Source organism: Patagioenas fasciata, chromosome 14 (assembly GCF_037038585.1).
Source record: "Patagioenas fasciata isolate bPatFas1 chromosome 14, bPatFas1.hap1, whole genome shotgun sequence".
Lineage (NCBI taxonomy): Eukaryota > Metazoa > Chordata > Aves > Columbiformes > Columbidae > Patagioenas > Patagioenas fasciata.
This window is the reverse complement of record NC_092533.1, coordinates 1,921,860-1,938,975: the sequence shown is the minus strand read 5'-3', so window position 1 is coordinate 1,938,975 and position 17,116 is coordinate 1,921,860. Positions and strand designations below refer to the sequence as shown.

At 49.9% G+C, this 17,116-nt stretch overlaps 1 protein-coding gene across 4 annotated transcripts in view; it reads right to left on the bottom strand.

Annotated features, from left to right (window-relative positions):
- The window catches only part of CSNK1A1 (casein kinase 1 alpha 1), a 34,966-nt gene extending 28,991 nt beyond the window's left edge, over positions 1–5,975 (bottom strand). For 3 of the 4 annotated variants that reach the window (XM_065848739.2, XM_065848741.2, XM_065848740.2), the window contains exons 1-2: positions 5,403–5,975; positions 4,434–4,540 (exon numbers count right to left, since the gene is read on the bottom strand). In XM_065848739.2, the coding sequence (XP_065704811.1) occupies positions 4,434–4,540; positions 5,403–5,525 (230 nt within the window). In that variant the 5' untranslated portion in view covers positions 5,526–5,975. The remainder of the gene's footprint in view (positions 1–4,433; positions 4,541–5,402) is intronic. The other variant, XM_065848742.2, reaches the window with a different exon arrangement.
- Positions 5,976–17,116: the final 11,141 nt, after the last annotated feature.

The window sequence follows — 17,116 nt, the reverse complement described above, 5'->3', positions numbered from 1 at the left end:
TAAGTCAGCAGCTACAAATCACTAAAGTTAAATAGCACCTTCATCAGCCTCACATGCTGTACAGTGTCTCATCAGCCCGGCCCATGGAAGAATTCACGCAGTATCTGTTCCACATTTATTAGACTCTCTTCCTGCTCTGAAGTGCCACACTTACGATGCATCAACAGCCGCAGCTGGTTCCAGCGTAGCTGTTTTCCATTTGAAACTGATACCAAAACTGAGTTATCCCATGATATTGTCAGGACAAAAATCCAAAGCTTGTTTTTCTTTCAAAGGCACATCTGAAAGTACCTAAAGGCGGTGTTCATAAATGATAGGAAAAATGGCTGATAAACACCATAAATGGCAAAAATTAAGAAGGGCTATCACAGATTATTCAAACAATTTTTTTGTCTAACAGTGTTACACTGTGAACAGCCCAACATACAAAAATCACCAAACACGCTCTGCTGCTTTCCTCCAAGCCCCGACCAAGGATTTGGGAACAAAGGCAGACAGTCCAAACTAACAGGATCAGTGCCCAGTTAACAAGATTACAGCTAAAAATGCTTCACTGCTGAAAAAGAGACGAGAAAAGAGAAAGACAGCTGACGGCTGAGAACAATGGGAAAAGGCCCAGCAGAATACTGTGGACTTTACAGTTGTGTCCTAAAGGCAGATCAGATTGTTAGAATGTTAAGCTTGGTTCAAGAGGCTTTTGTGAAAAAATTAAGGTAATAATTAACCAAACTTTGTGCATCAAGAACATACCACAGCTTAAAGTCTGTAGAGCATTCATACAAAGTTCTGTGAAACTCCAGGGACAAGTTCAGAAACTTTGCTGCTCTTCCAGGAAACAAAAATAAGCAGCAAAGTCAAAGACTTGCAAGTCTAAAATGGTTTAGAATATTCAGATAAAGACACTGCAATCTCTATTTTTGCTATTTTATGTGCAAACAACATGTTCTGTTACAGTGGGAGCTCCCAAGGCCCCTTGTTCACCCTCCAGGACAAGCAAAGCTCGCAGCTGATCCCACAGAAGCAATATTTAAAAACTTTTCTCTCCAAAACTGAGATTTTTGCTCATTAGCTTCCTTGCAATCAGCCAGAAAAGCCTTCAAATCAATTTAAAGGCTATAAAAAAAATAATTGCTTGGTTCTAGATAATTTAAGTGACACTCCAGATACGCTCTCTTGTCATTACCAAGTTTGCAATCACATCTAAAGGGTAGAATCCAGTTCTAAGAGCAGGTACTCAAAATGAACCAGCAATCCATACCTCACCTATTACTTCAGCTCTGTGAGTCAAAGAACCACAGCGGCCCACTTTGTAAGGCAAAGCCACGTCATGCAATGTCTAAGTAAGCTGATCTTGGCCACTGCATTGCTTAAGTAAATGAAAACCAGAGAAGTCCCACATTTTTACATGAGGAACGCAAGGTTTTGTGCCTCTGTTTCCCAGATGTGTAGCACTGGGATGGAAACAGTGCTGAGCCCAGCTTAGACAGCACTGCAATGGGAAAAGCTTAGAATGATTCCTTTTTATCAAACGCACTGTTTGTGCTGCTGCTGTTTAAAGGTCTCACATTACAGAAATTTTAACAAATGTATCGGAAGATTTTCCTTCAACGTGATTCATCCCTCTAAACATACCGAGCCAAGAACAGCTTATTCCAACTTGACAGCATACCATTATAAAACAATGGTGGAATGTGCATTATCAATTACACATGCAAAGTGACCTAAGTACGAAGTCACACATTCTCCCAGCTTAGCTGCTGCCAAAAAACATGACAGAAAAGCTGGAATTGTCTGAAACAATACGCACAGTAATATCACTTTGGTCCTAATCTTTGTAATCACCTATTCAGGACACATCCTTGTTAAGCGCCTCAGTGATACAGCTCACTTGGCACGCCAAGTCCTCCCCTTTACATTCAGCCTACCATGGACTCTGCTACTAAACACGTTGTTTCAATGTTTGTCCTAAGAACTGTGTTGGGTGCCTTACTCAGCTTCCTCTTGAAGAACATAAAAAATACAATTTTAGATTTCTTCAAGCACCACCAGATATCATACAGCAATAACTAGTAAGAGAAGCCTAGTTAAACAACTTGGGAGCAGCATCTTAAAATGAATGTTGCTTCTGAAGACAAAAAAGGTATTTCCAAAAATTTTGTGAAGACACTTTCCTAGAAAAACACTAGAGGGTGTTTCACAAAGATGGAACCAATCTGAAATTCATTCGGATGAATTCAACTATCATCTCGATGCTGTCTACACAGCACATGGAGCACACAGAGCATTAGTGTTACTAAAAGGTTACTAAAACTCAATAGCTCATTAAACCATTTGAATTTTTTTGTGTAACATGTTGCCATCATGAAATACCAATGCTTTGAAACTGGATCCAACTTTTTGAAACATCCTGTATAACCATGAAGAAGAACTTGCAAGAGCTTGGAATTGAAAAACCTCAAAACTCACTGCCATTATCAAATAAGTAACACATCTTTAGCATGAGTCTATGAGTAAATTCGAGTTGGTTTGAGTATTGCCTCAGATGTTCATTCTTACTCAGATTTCTGTAATGCTGCACTGGGGGAAGGCAGAGTGTGTGTTAAAGGTTGTAGCTCCCCTGTGGTGGTGAGAATTCTAAACCACAGTCACTGGTTATACAGAAAACAAAGTCAGATACAAGAACATTGAGCACAGATGAAAGAAAACTTTAAGATGACTGCTGTAGCTGAAGCCAGAATCAAGTTTCTCAACACGCAGATTCATTCCAGTATTGCAGCTCTGAATAAAATGCTCTCACAGGGTATTTTAATCAAAACTAAGAACTCAAACAGTAGTTCACTTCTGTTACATGGAAAAGTTGAAAAATTTGCAACTTAGGCCTTGTTATCACGTCAGATATTCATTTACTTAAAAAACCCCAACAGTTTAAGAATGCCTGTTTTTCCAGTTTTGCAATGAACCACCTGATATCCACTTGTCTTGGCTGTTCTCCCAGTTATCCCTGTTTTAGCACATAACTATACTGCGATAGCTTCCCAAACTGCAATTTCTGTTCTTTCAGTTGTGAAATAAAGGCATCCATTTGAAGAGGGAAACTGTAGGCTAAAATAAAGCCTAAATCAATTTTCACAAATGCAATTCTGTTTAAGCTACAAATATTCTGCTTAATTAAGGTACATTTACTCTATTCCTGCAAAAGGCTGTAGTGAATGAGGACAGATGGCCAAGACAACACTGTTCTCTGCTCCAGCTTATGCTCAGGACTGCAGCCAGTTGTGGCTTTGGGGAAAGGGGGAGGAAAGGACCTATTAACCTCAGAAATGCAGACCTGGTTTAGGTTTTGTTAAAACTAATACATAGTCTAGAATACATCAGCATTATGGCTTCACAATATACCTTACAGGTCACTACAGATGTAGGTGCCTATTCAACACAGTCAGGGAAGGGTTAACATTATATGGAATCCACAGTTTGACTCGATATCTAATTGAAGTAGTTTCTGTGGCTCAAGGAGCAAAACTCCTTTATGCCATAGTGCAAACATAAATGCTAACTTTTAAGGGCAGCTGTTAACAAAGTTTAAAAAAAAATAACTTATTGTACAAAGTCTTTCTGAAGAAACCTGAAGTTTCATTTAATCTACTCAGATGCATAGATTCAGTAGCTGGGAACTAACCCACTGTAACAGCTCAATAACCTCCAGAAAAATAACTCCTCCTAGAGTCTGCTGCACCAGTGATTTTCTTCCAGATTGTGAAATTATGAAACACTCCCAAAAGTTTCAGACAGAACATGAAACAAGGAATCTGCATAATGAGCAACTGAGAGGGATTAATCTTGGCACTTTTAACTGTACGGAAATCCTAGTGACGCATTTGTTGCGGGTAACAGAAAGGGGCTGCCATTTCATTCCTGGTTGAGGTTCTCTGCAGTCTCCAGCGTTGCAGCACATAACTATGAAAGGAAAAGATACATGCCGGAGCACGTCCCTTGTCCCAACACGAGAAGGGGGAGGGTTAATCACATCCATCCGCCATTTTCTGAGCAGAGGAGGAAGACATGTTGGAACAAAAAAAGAAAAAAAAAAAGCAACAAAAGAAAGCAGCCATTTCCAGTGCCGCCTCCAAACTCCCAACCTCATCAAGAACACTGGCTCTCAGCAAAACAGCCTCACACTTTGTTTTAATCATAACAACAATTTCTCAAAGCTCAGGAACTGCTGAAGATCTCACTTTCAAAGCACAGTACATAGGAAGGAGGGGAGACCACGGGTTGCTGGGCAGGATACCCAACTAGTTGTAGAGCTTGGAATGCAGTTATTTTTCCTCCAACAGCCAAATCCCTCCCAGAAAAATCTCTTTTTAATGGTATGCCCTGCCTCACACTGACATTAAAGAAAAATCACTGTACTGGCATAATTCAATAATTCCTACCGTATATGTGGGATGCCAACTCCTCCCTGCAGAATCTTGTATAGTTTGCTTTCATACAGCAGCTGGGGATGTCTGGCCTTCTGAGACTCCAACTTTACAGCAACTTCCTACAGTGAGAGGGAATAGGGAGTCAGAGTAGAACGTCCACCAAGCACAGCTTTGCCACTGAGGTTTAAGGGGCACAGTACTTCAAGATCCCACACACAACCCTGCTGAAAACACTTTGAGATATTTTTTTTTTAAGCTCTCGGTGATCATCATCCAGCATTCTGCTGAGTCTTCAAATAAAATCCACATCGTGATGATCTGTGCATAAATATCCATCCATCCCGGGTCATGAAATTGAGCTGGAAATGTGAAGTCTTCAGATCCATACAAGTGAGGAAGAACATACGTGGGTGTTTCTTCTTTAGAGCTCAGAGCCATGAGAGGAAGGAAGGAAAAAAAAAACAAAAAAAAAACCAACCCAACCAAAACAAGACACCAAGAAAAAAAGAGCTGAAGAAACAGAAGATCTTCTTTGTTCCTATTACTGTTGATGAAAATGAGATAAAGCGTTCCTCAGCTGAGAGAGAGGGGAACAGACGATTGGTGGGAGAAGGCCGACTTCAGTCACTCACAAAAGACAATTTTGTTTTCCCACAATGGTGGTTCCCTCTCCCTGCGCAACTGCTGCGTGGGGGAGCCCAGGACCGCGGGCTCCGCTGTGGGGAGGGACAGAGGGACACCGGGGCAGAGCCACCCCCCCGGTGCCGCCAGGCGGGGCAGGCCCCTCAACCCCGCGGTCCGAACCTTCATCCCCACCCGCGGAGGTGCCCAGGGACAAGACGGGGGGGTCGGGTGGGGTGGGCACAACCAGACCTCCAGTCGGCCCCGGGAAGGTGACGCTGATCTCCCGTTCCCGCCGGGGTGCGGAGGGGACCGGCCCCATGGGCCCAGGTAGGTGGGGGAGTGCGAGGCGCCCCTTACCTCTCCGTTGGTGATGTTGATCGCCAAATAGATGTCCCCGAAGGAGCCCGAGCCGATCTTCCGCACCAGCTTGTATTTGCCTCCGACAATGAACTCGGCCTTGGAGCCGCTACTGCTCGCCATAGCGAAGGGCGGCGGAGGGGCCCTCCGGGCGCTGAGAGGCTCGCGGGGAGAGAGAGGGCTCTACTGCCGCCCCGGAGAAGGGGAAAGGAGCAGGGGAGGGAACAGCAGGAAGCAGATCGAGGCAGGCTGGTCCCCGCTGCTCAGCTCCAGCCGGGCCCCTCCGGCGGGCGCCCCCCTCCGCGGTTCTGTCCCGCTCGCCGGCCGGGCGACGCTCGGCTTTTGGCGCCCTCCAGAAAGACGAGAGGCAGCCACTGAGATGCTGTGAGGGTAAGGAAAGGGGGAGGGAGGGGAGGGGAAGGGAGAGGAGAAGCCCGCTGGGTCCCGGCCGCCGCCGGTCCCTCACTCGGCCGCCGCCATCTTGTCTCCCAACCGCTGCTATCGCGGACACAAAATGCCCCCAGCCTGCAGCCGCCGCTTCTTCACCGCGCGGGGCACGCTGGGAACGGGGCGGGGCGACCGGCGCGCATGCGCCAGGGAAAGGCCGCCCCCCCCAATCCCGCAGCGCCTGCGCGGTGGCAGGGAGGCGGCTCCAATGCGCCATCTGCTCATGCGCACGCACAGCCCGCCCACAAAACCAATGACCGGCGTCGCTCTTCACCCGCCCCAGGCCTGGAGAGTCGCCGTCTGCTCGCTTTGCGCATGCGCATTACTCGAACACGACCCCGGGCGGAAGAGGCAGGAGAGCAGCATCCATGCCCTCACCCGCTTTTTAAAGGGGCAGGAGCACCAGCCTCGCACCTGGGCCGGGCCTGCTCCGGGCGCTAACGAGCAGGCGGGCTGCAAACCGCCGGGCTCCTGCTGAGTCCCTGGGTGGCGGGGGGTCCGGGGAGGCAGGCGCCCGCCCGCCTGCCCGCCCTGGCTGGCTGCGAGGTGGTGGCTGGGAACAGGAGATAAGGCCGGTCAGAGCCAGCGCGGTGACGCACGTGTCGCGCCTCTGTGATGTGGGGCCGTGGCCGGGCTGCTGGCGCTGTGTCAGGGTCCTTATCGAGTGCCCAGCCCTGCTCTGCATGCACTTTAGTGCTCTGGTTGTGTGTATAATGAGTTGATGCCAACCTGTCCCACGGTACCTGCAGCCCGGTGTGTCGCAGGGCTTAGCTGAGGGCCCAGCGGTGCCATCCACGCTCCCGTGCACACACGACATCTGTTTCATTACCCTTGCCTGCGTGACCAGCCATGCCCGATTTATCCCTCCAACCTCACTTGACGGGCTGAGCGTTTCTGGCGGGTGTTTCTCAGCCCAAGTGCGGGTTCACGAGGAGCCTGAGGAGGACATGGCCACCTCACAAGGACCACACCACCAGCCGCTGCCACATCTCATGGCCCCCGCCTTCAAGTGGCCGTTACGCTTGGCTTCTCGCCTTCCTCAGATTGCATTGACCCAGCAGCTCGTGCTCAAGGACCCGGTTCTTGCTGTCTGTCAAAACCAAGCTCTCCTCCCTTGCCCCCTCAGTGCTGTGAATTTTCCCTTTGCAGGAACATAAAACTGTGAATTCCTGGTGACTCATCATCACTCCCTTTCAGAGCCGTGTCTTCTGCTGTGCAGTCCTACATTTGGGAAATGATTCAGTCTGCAGGAGAATGAAAGCTCCTGCAGTAATGTAGCTCATGCATGTAGAAGGAAGGCCTGCTCAGGGTGTCTACTTTAAAGAGGGGCCGTTAGAGAAACTGCTTTCCAGCTTGTCTGGTGTACCCAAAGCCATAAGAATAATTAAAAGTTTTATTTTAAGACTGGTCTACGTACAGATTCTTTTAATTTTTTTTTTTTTTTTAAATAGTTACCTGTTTTGGAGAAAAGGGAGATTAAGAGATTCAGGTTAGAACAGTCCTATATCAGTGGGAAGTTGTTCACATAAAGGTAGAGGAGTCCTCCTAACAGAACAGCAGCCCACATGGTGATAGAGGCTGTTATTCCACTCACCATGTTGCTTTCTAGCTCGGTAACGTCACTGTGGTACAAACACTTTCTGGATGCACAAGTTGCAAAACGGTCCTGGCTTGTGTCCATCTGGCTCTTAGGCAACAAGGGAAGTCTGTGATTTGCCTGTGGTGGACTCAGTCGGCTACAGGATGGCTCCATAGTGACAGACCAGGAGGAATTTAAGGGAAGGTTGGCAGCCAGCAATGCCCTGAACTGCAAATATTAGCTCCAAGTTCCCCTTGTGTTTCAGGGAGCTTAGATCCGAGGTTTTACTACAGGTTGCTCCGCATCTCGAATAAAAATAAAACACAAAGGAATTCAAAATCAGCCTGGACTGTACCAGATCCACCAGAATGAAAACGATGCTCGGAGAGCCAGCTCGCCTCCAACTCATTCCCACCTCAGTGCTGTCAAGGAGCATGTACGCAAGCAAGAGTATCTGCACCCTTGTCACTCAGAGGGAATGTGGAGCTTGTGCGGAGGAGCTCAGATACATCACACGCTAGTTAAGGGGGCTGGAGTTTCAAGGACGAATGAGGTATCTTTAAACATCACACTCATTTCTAAATGCAGAGCCCCCGTGTCCTCAGTTGCCCTCACGTTGCTGCTAGTGGTGATTTGCAGACAGCTCAGGACTGATGTGCACTTAGCGGCCTTTGGGGTTTTCTTGGTTTTAATGGTTGTTCTGGATGGGATCTGAGCAGTTTGGAGGCGTTGAGCTTGAGTCACGTATCCTTGGAGGAGCTGGAAAAACAGGTCTGGAGCTCCCTGCCAGTGAATAGAGCATGCATGGCTATGCAGGCCAGCAGGATCTCCTGGGCTATGCAATGCTGCCACCTCCTGCCAGCCGGGGGACATCTCTGTGTCCTGTGGACACTGCTGGTGCCTGGGGCCAGGGGATGCCACACAGGACAGGGACCGGTCAAGCCGAGCCTGCTGCAAACGCACCCAGGCATACATCTTTCCCAAAATGTCTGCAGTCTACTGGAGTGCTGTGCAAAAATGATCAGCCAGCAGCATTTGGTATTTTTATGTATTTTCAACGTGCATTCACTGATAGGTCCTGCAGCATGGTCGAAGGACTCGCAGCTGCTTGTACCAAACAGTCTCAGTTCTGCATCCGTCTCCCCTCCGACTGACCCGCTGCCAACGCCCAGCTCTGCCAGCTTGTCACACCCTCCAGGGCTGGTTCCACTCTCCAAGCCTACAGAAAATTGTCCAAATGGTTTCTTTTGGTGTTTTCTCTGGGTTAATGTTCTGCCAGACTGACTCGAATGGCTCAAGGAGCTCCAGGGGACAGGCAAAGGTTGTCCCCTGTTGGCAATGACGTGCTCTCAGGCAAAAAAACCAGAGTGGAGCAATCAGGTGGGAAAAGTGAAGAAGCATCTCCTGCTGCCTGGGAAGGTGCTCTGCACACACCCAGAAGAGAACACGAGAATCACTGATTCACTGCTAACAGAGAGAACACCAGCCCCAGCACCACCACCAAAGAGGACGGGTTAACCGAACAGTTAGAGCACTCACAAGCTGTTCTTTACCTCTTGTTCATTATTATTTTTCACATATTTCAGGGACACTGAGACAATAAAAAACATGTTTCCAGACGTATCACTTGATAAAGTGAAAGGAAAAAATCCCCTCTCTTCTCTTTCCAGAAGATAGGCCAGAAATCTTGCTGCACGGCCAAGCCTCCAGCGGGCCTGACCCTCCTTGATCCCAGCGTTGCTCATCCTTTATTTGTGCCTGATTGCAGCTGAGCATCCCCAAAGCTCTTAATTTGGTCCCAGCAAAGGAGAGGAATGTTTTCAGTGTGATAAACCACCTGTTTGACGCAGCACTGATGGAGCAGTGCTCTTTGCATGCTTGAAACCACGTCAGCAAATATGTGCTGCTGTCAAGCTGGAACAGGAGGGAACCGTTCATCCTCCTGGGCAACAGGAATATCTTGAACTCCTGTTTAAAAGCTCCTGGGGAGGGAGGATCAGTGAAATTACAAGCTAAGCAAAGTCATGATTGAAAAAGTCAAAGGGCATGCAGTGCCTCTGCTCCAGAGAAGTCAGCTCAAGTTCAGGTTAAGTTATCATTTCAGAGCCTCTCCAGAGCGGAGCTGCCACCTCCCAGGGCTTTCCTCTCCTCGTCCTGCTGCGGGTGGGACCTGGGAGCACCAGGGATGCACATCCTGAGCTCTTCTTCAGTACAGACCACAAAGGGCAAAGTTACAGACCACAAAGGGCAAAGTTGAGCCGAGCTGACAGACCCCATCCCCTGGCCAGCAGCAGAGTCCTGCTCAGGGTCTGCAGCAGCAGCCCAGCCCCTCACTGAGCTGAGGCACCTCCTGACCTGGCAGGAGACAATTCCCTTGCTTTGCCAGGCTGGTTTTCTGATGGTTTAGGGAATAAAACTGTCTCGTGGCAAGGTCCGACAAAGCTGGAGCTGATGCAAAGGAAAGAGAAGAGTAGGATCAGGAGAAGCCCAAGATCTTCAGAAATAAAATGGTTGTCTTCTGTCTTTTGCCTCATCCCAGCCACCCAGCATCAGCCCTGCTCCAGAGGGACATGTTCACCGTGTGTAACCAAGAAAAAACAAGGTCCATATCTTCAACCCGAGGTCCAGCCTGCTCTCTGAAGTGTTTATTGTGTCAGAGAGGTGGAGAAACCAAGGCAGTTTTATCCACAACTTTCCCTGTAAGTGGGCAAAACCTGGCTGCAGGTGAATAAAGCAAGATACCACCAATGGCTTTCACTGAGTCCTGGGCAACCAAAATAATCTCAGCATTTCTTTGCTCTTTGGCAGGAGGGGCAAGCGGGCTTCTGGCATGGCTGAGGGATTTCTGGTTTAAATTAGATCTGAGTTGCAGGTTTGTAGGCACAGCAGGTGGCTTTTCTGGAGGCACCCATTCAGCTCTGGTATCTCCTCGCTCTCCCCCTGCCCACACCATCACCCAGCAGCGTGTCCTTCACGCAGGGACGTTTGCCCTCGCTCCTGAGCCCCTGGGCTTTGGCTTTGCTCTGACCTCAGCTGACTCTCCATCAGCTATTTTTAGCAGGGCGTACGGTGTTTGGGAAAGCGGCTGGACAGGAGCAGCTTGTGCCAGTAGGAACCAAACCAGGCTTGTGCTGGGACCCCACGTGAGGCAGCTCCAGTTCGGCTGGTCCTGCCTGCGTGCCCAAGGACACCTCACAGGGTGGTTTTTCCACCCACCTGGCCAAAGCCTCCTCCCTGCGGGTGCCTCTGGCAGAGTGGGGTGACGTGGGGCTCACCAGGGCATTGCAGGGGGGCAGGAGGGATCCAGTCCCTCTGCGTTACTTGGGCAACATCCTGCCTGACACCCACCCCCTCCAAAAGCATCCACAGGCACCAAAGAGGTGCTGCTGGCCCCCCTTGCCTGGGCCACTTGCTCCTGCCCTCCCACCAATCCCTCCCCTGCACTGGTGATACCTAAAATCAGCAATTAGTAATCAAATAAGTCTGTATGAATAAAAGTCATAGATTTTAGGTATTTACTAATTTAATAAGAATAAGCTGATTTATGGTATCACTGGCAGGGCCAGGCATGGGGGTATGGAGAGCCAGCCCAGGGAACTGGTCCAGGTTGAAAATAACCCTGTTTTTCCGGAGCAGTCTGACACCACCTGCATTTGCCAGACTGGCTCTCAGCACAAAGCTTCCACGCCAGTGCTGGCAACAAGGTAACAGGCACCATTATTTTTGGCAAGGGTGCCTTTTGAAGTGTTTGCATGTAACCCTCAGAAAGTTGTCATCCCTTCTAGTCCGGGGTTACATCCAGCACAGGCGATGCCTTATTGCATCAGAAGACGCCATGTCCGACCCTGAGCCTGGCATTTTGTCTCCAGCGCTGCTGCAGCAGAAGCTCTGCAGAGATAAGCAAGGCTGGGGTGAGCCTTCCCCACCGAGGCCAAACCCTGGCATTTGTGCACATCATGTCTCAGACAGACCCCATCATCCGCAGCCACGACAGCGTGGATGTAGCATCGTGCTGTGCTCATCCTCTGCAGGGAAGGGACATGGGGACCCTGGAGCTGGGGCACAGCGCTGGCAGAGCCTGCAGCAGGGCTGGGACACTGGGACGAATCTCATTCTCACAGTGATTGAATTGAACCAGAGTATTTGATCTGGAGAGAAGGTGTCCATGAGCTAACAGCACCATTTCCAAGCCTTGCAAAAAGGTAGAGGGGAATTCTGCAGTCTGAGACATATTTGGCTCTTTGGAGAGAGGGGGTTTTTTTAAGTACTGCAGGAAAAGGGGGATTTTCAGGTAATTTTGATGATTCATAGGAAATGTCACTAGTGCAGAGCTGAAGCTCTACCAATGAACTTGTTTCCTAGAAGACTCTTTGCTGCAGAGTTTCTCTAGTGAGCACATTAGTGCTGAGCAGCAGCGTTTGCAGATGCTTGGATAATCCTGGCTCTGCTGCTGAGCTCAGACTATCCACCCAGGCAAGAACGGTTCAGAGACATGAGATCCATGAAGGTTTCCTTCTTGATGGAGCTCAGCTGATTTCCTTTGGGATACCTCGTTTTACCTTGCCTTAACTCTCTGAAAGTCCATGGGGTTTCTAAAAGCAGGTTCCTTTCCTAACCCTGTGCCAAGAGGCTGTGCAGCTCCAGAAGTGTTTGTAGGCAGCCAGGGGAACTGCAGCTCCTTTCCCTTGGCACAGTCGCTGGGGACAATTTGCTGAACGGGTGTGAAGCTGAGGTCCAGACTTCCCAGTGATGTCAGACTGGAAATTGCTTCAGGTACTTGGGAGGTGAGGTGAGAGACTGAAGAAGTCATGGGCCAAAAAAGCTGTAAATGGCATCACAGCTGATTCACTGCATGTCAAGTGCTATGGATGAGTCTTCAGCAGCAGTTCCTCTGGTGCTTTTGAATTAATTACCCTGCCAGTGCAGAGTGCTGGTATTTGGCATCCAAGGCACATTTCCTCTGTGAAACTGCTGAAAGCGTCAGGTTCAAATCACTGAGGTGAGTCTCCTCTAATGCAAAATAACTCAGTCTGCGGATGACGGCTGAAACACGTGGGAGTAATTCTTCCCTCTAAGTATAATTTCTTGAACCTTTTTAGGGAACGTGGATTTTTATACATGTTGTGTGCTGTGGTTTAGGATGCTGGGGAGGAGGAAAGCAATGCAAGCAGGTGGTGCAGGGTATCTGCTGCAGCAGCAGAGCAAGAGCCTGGAGCACTGGACATGGCCAGCTCGGTCCCGTCTGCCCAGTGCAGGGTTTGGCTGGGCTGGGTGACACTGCTGCTCTGTGGCGACAGGAGCCAGCTGAGCACAGTCCATCCCAGTGCGCTCCCACCACCCTCTTCTGGGGGTGCTCTGGATCTCTTTGCACATTGGGGCAGAGAAGATAGGGAGCAGTGAGCAGAGACTGTGTCCCCCAGCTCCCCGCAGCAGGGATGCTCCCTCTGCCCCCCACCTCCTGCATCTTAGAACATGAGAGGCTGCCTCTGGATGAGGATCCGCACTTGAGCAGATTGCAGATGAGGGACCCAGTCAAGGGCTGTAGAGTCTGGTGATTTTGTCACTAGCAGCACATCATGTGGTGGCTTTTATCAGCACCTCCTCAGGGGGCATGCAGGTGGTCCTGTGGAGTCAGGGCATTGCAGTTCCATGGTTTTTTTTAAAGCAAGTTGCTTCCTCCCAAGATTGGAAAGAAAAACATATTTGAGAGCACCTCAGAGAGCCTGGATAGCACAGTGCAGTGCAAAAGAACCCCATTCCTCCAGGGGCTTGTTTGTAAATGTGTCTGTCATTTTTAAACATATTTCCTAGGCCATCATGCTGATTCCTGAATCCTGGGGGAGACCCGCAGGAGACAAGCTCTGAGGGATGCTGAGTGCTGTCCCACCTGCCAGATGCCACTGGGACACTACTGGGCAAAGTATCCCAGGATTTGGACTTAGGATGGAGCATCCAAATCCAGACAATTGTGGCTGGAAACCTGGGGCTGCGGCCCCTTTGTGAGCACGTCCTCCCAGGGGCAGGGTCCGCCTGTGTCTTGTTCCTTCCAACAGTCACCTGCAGGCCTGAACATCATCTCTACTCAATGGAGCAGCTTCTCATGTAATTTGAAAGCTGATTCTTGTTGATATTAAAAACAAAAAGCAAACAATCCATGGGTTGAGAGATGCTCTTTGATTAAGCCTGAATTTTTTTTCTCCCCTCCTCCAAAGATCATCACGAGCTCCGGTTCATTATTATTTGCGAAAAGCACAGGATGGAAAGTGCCAGATAAGGGGAAAAGCTCATCACATGTTATTGTTGCTACAGCACTGGAAATATCACTAACAAATCAATCAACCCCTTCATGTGCAAGGCCCTGCTCCACATCTCCTCTGGAGCAGCAATCATGCCATGTGGGTCCCACTTTATCATCTGAGGAGCAGAGGGAGCAGATTAAAAAGAAAAGGGTGCACGCTGTCCCGCTTTGATGCTCTTGAGAGCGAGCTCTTTCAAGGGCTCCTTTATTGATGGACCTTCAGCTAATTTTAGCAGCAGCGAAGAGCAGCTCAGCACTGCTCAGAGGAGCAGGGGCCATGGTTTGCAAACGCAGGTGTCTGTGTCAGATGCTCCAGCCGACACTTGGGCAGCACAGAAATGGCTCTGCAGGGTCTCACGGGCAGCTCGTGATGGGAAAATAGCTCTGCTAGTTGCTGCTCTGCGCCTGTTCTTGTTGGCATCAAGACTGAGTGAGAATACAGGCATTTTTACTATTGCTATGTGAGGCTCTGGGTGTGGAGCTCTCGTACCCACGCTCCTTTCTGCAGCCACCTCTGTCGGGTTTGTGAGGCCACATCTGTGGGGTGGCAGCTGATGCCTGGCACAGGAATGTCACCCAGCAAGGATGGCCTGCCCTGATTACAGGTGCTCCTGGCCTGGTCCAAAGCCCACCAGTACCTGGGGAGCAGATTGAAATCTGTCGTGACTCAGGCACAAGGGTTGTCACCTGTCTCCTGAGTGAGCTGCTGTCACAAGGTGTCTCGTGGTCCTGCCCCAAGCGGGACACAGTGTCCCCTGGGTCCCCAGAAGAGGGGAAGGTGTGTGGTGGGTGAGTGTGCTCGTGCTGCTGCGCTGATGAACCCAGGCTCCTGGGACTGGCACCCAACCTGAGACAGGTGATTCACATCACGCTGAAGCTTCCAAGGAAAATCCAGACGTGTGGGACCTGTCTCCGCTCTGCAGGGAAGGAGACAAGGAAAGCTCTGAGACCAGAGGGGAAGAAACGAGTGTTTGAAGTTCATCCAAGGGTAGATCTGCTGCAGCTGTGGGACGCAGCAGGTGACAGCGTTCTTCTGTCCTCCATCACCTCTGGCTGAAAGGTGGGCAATGCATCCAGAGCATCCCTTGGATGCTGCAGCATGAACTGCAGCAGCAATGCACTAAGTCAAAACAAGCGCCAGGTCGTGGCTGGAGCTCTCTGCCAGCCGTCGCACTGGATATCCCCACATCTCCGTGCTGCTGTACCAGCATGGTTTCTCGTGGGAGCTACAGAAAGGTTCACTCCTCCACAAAGTGCCCTGTTCCCAAGGGTCAGGCAGCTGCCAGAGTGACCCACACTGTGACTGGTACGTTCGGTATCTGAAGCACATGAAGCCCTGTCAGTCACCTCTTTAAAAAATTATCCTGGAAACAAATGTTTCTAAAAATATTAATTTCTCCTTGTTTCACCCAAATAGCACAGGAGACAGATCAGAGTCAGATCTTCCTGTTAAAGCCGACAGAGTCACATCTCTGTACCCAGCAGCTGGTACCCGGCTGCTGAGAACTGGTGCATTGCAGGGACCTCCAGGCACATGACAGCGTCTCTGTGTGCCCTTGCTGTGAGGTTTGCTTCATCGCCCTGGGGAGCTGGAGATGATGCTCAGAAATATTCAAACTCAGACTGAATTCAGTAGGGCTGCTTGGGTATCACGATGGCCAGATCGTATCAGCAGACCAGGTGGCACCAGGGAAACAGAAGACACTGGAGTCAGCTGCCATGTCCGAATAGCCAGTTCCTGCCAGCTCCGAGCTGATTAAAGCTCTCGTGAGCATTCAGAGGTGGAGGGGAGATGTGCACATAGAGGCGTGGGCTGGTGACGGACATGGGACTGAGTTCTAGCGAAAGAACTTCTTTAAAATGAATTTTTGTGACCGGAACATGTGTTGTGGTTTCCATGAATTCCCAGACTCTTTTCCCTTCCTCTGTCTCAAGGGCATCAGCAGACGGTTGTTAGCAGCAGAAGTATTTGCTTTCTTTGGGCTCTATGCTGCCCAAAAGTCCAGAGAAGACTGGGCACAGTGACGTTCCCCGTGGCGAGACATTCCAAAAAGTGCTTCAAGAAAAACAGTGAATTCCAGTGGATTATTATCAACTGTTCCTTTAAAACCAAAGGGAATGGGACCACCTCGTGGTGGCACAGCTGCACCAGCTCGTGGCACAGGTCGGGCTGCAGAGCCTGTGGCGGGGAGTCCTGTGCTCCCCTTGGGCCAGGACACGGTGTGCGATGTCCCCGGGGACCTGCCCTGTCTGTGGCTTCATCTCAGGGCAGTGGTTTGACAAAATGTGAGAGCCACGTGTGGGCTCATCTAGGCCAATATCCTGTGGGTCACGGCAGATGTTTACAGAGGAACAGAGTAAGGGTGCAGCAAGACTTTCCCAGAATAGTCCCCCAGCTCCCACCAGTCCTCCAGCACTAAGGAAGAGATGGTAGTTCTTTGTATTTAATAACCCAAAGGATTTTTCTTCCATGAATTCATGCAGTTCCTGTTTAATGCTTTGCATCTGTCACATCCTGTGGTGAGGAGCTCCGCAGTTTAACTATATGTTGCACCGAGAACCACTTCCTTTTCCTTGTTTTAAACTTCCCTCCAGGTAGTTTCGTTTGGAGCTTGTACTCCTGTACTGGAAGAGATGGTGAGCAATCATCCCTCCATACCCTCACGTACCTCCCAAGACAGTGCAGATCTGTATCACACCCCTCTCGTCATCCCTTTTCCCGGCCCGTGGAGCTGTTCCTCACAGAGAAGCTGCTCCAGAGCTTGGGTTGTTCTTGCTTCCCTTCTCTGAGCCTCTTCCACATCCCTCTTGAGATGGATGCAATGGGGAGAGCCAGACCCCCATGCAGCCTCCCAAACATGGGCCCATCACCGGCTCACGCAGAGATCGTGTTTCTTTTCTCACCCTGTTTCTTTCCTACTCACAACATTCAATTTTCTGCTTTCTCTGCTCCAGACATTACGCAAACACCACTTAACACTGCCCCTGAGATCTCCTTGCTGGGAGGAGATGCGCTGGGCAGAGCCCACCACTGGGCTACCAGCGCTAGGACTGGGTTCTGCTGGGGGCAAATGTAGTCACTGCTATTCTGGCCCTTTTTCAGATCATTTCTGGACGCACACTGTTGCTCTCCAAGGGTAACATCCCTCTGCTGTGAAAACAGACTCTTTACTTCAGTCCTTCCTTTTCTGCCTGGAAGGTCTTTCCTCTCTCCCTCCTGTACGGCACTGTGTCCCCAAGGACCGGTGGCAGGAGGCCTGGCCACACATCTTGCTGGACACCCTGACAGACCACATGAATAGGTCTCCTTCCCTGCATCCTTGCTGGATGGCCCCATGATGCCCCTCGTCCAAAAGTGAGTCCCGAGGCTTGGCAGAGAGGTCTCTAACT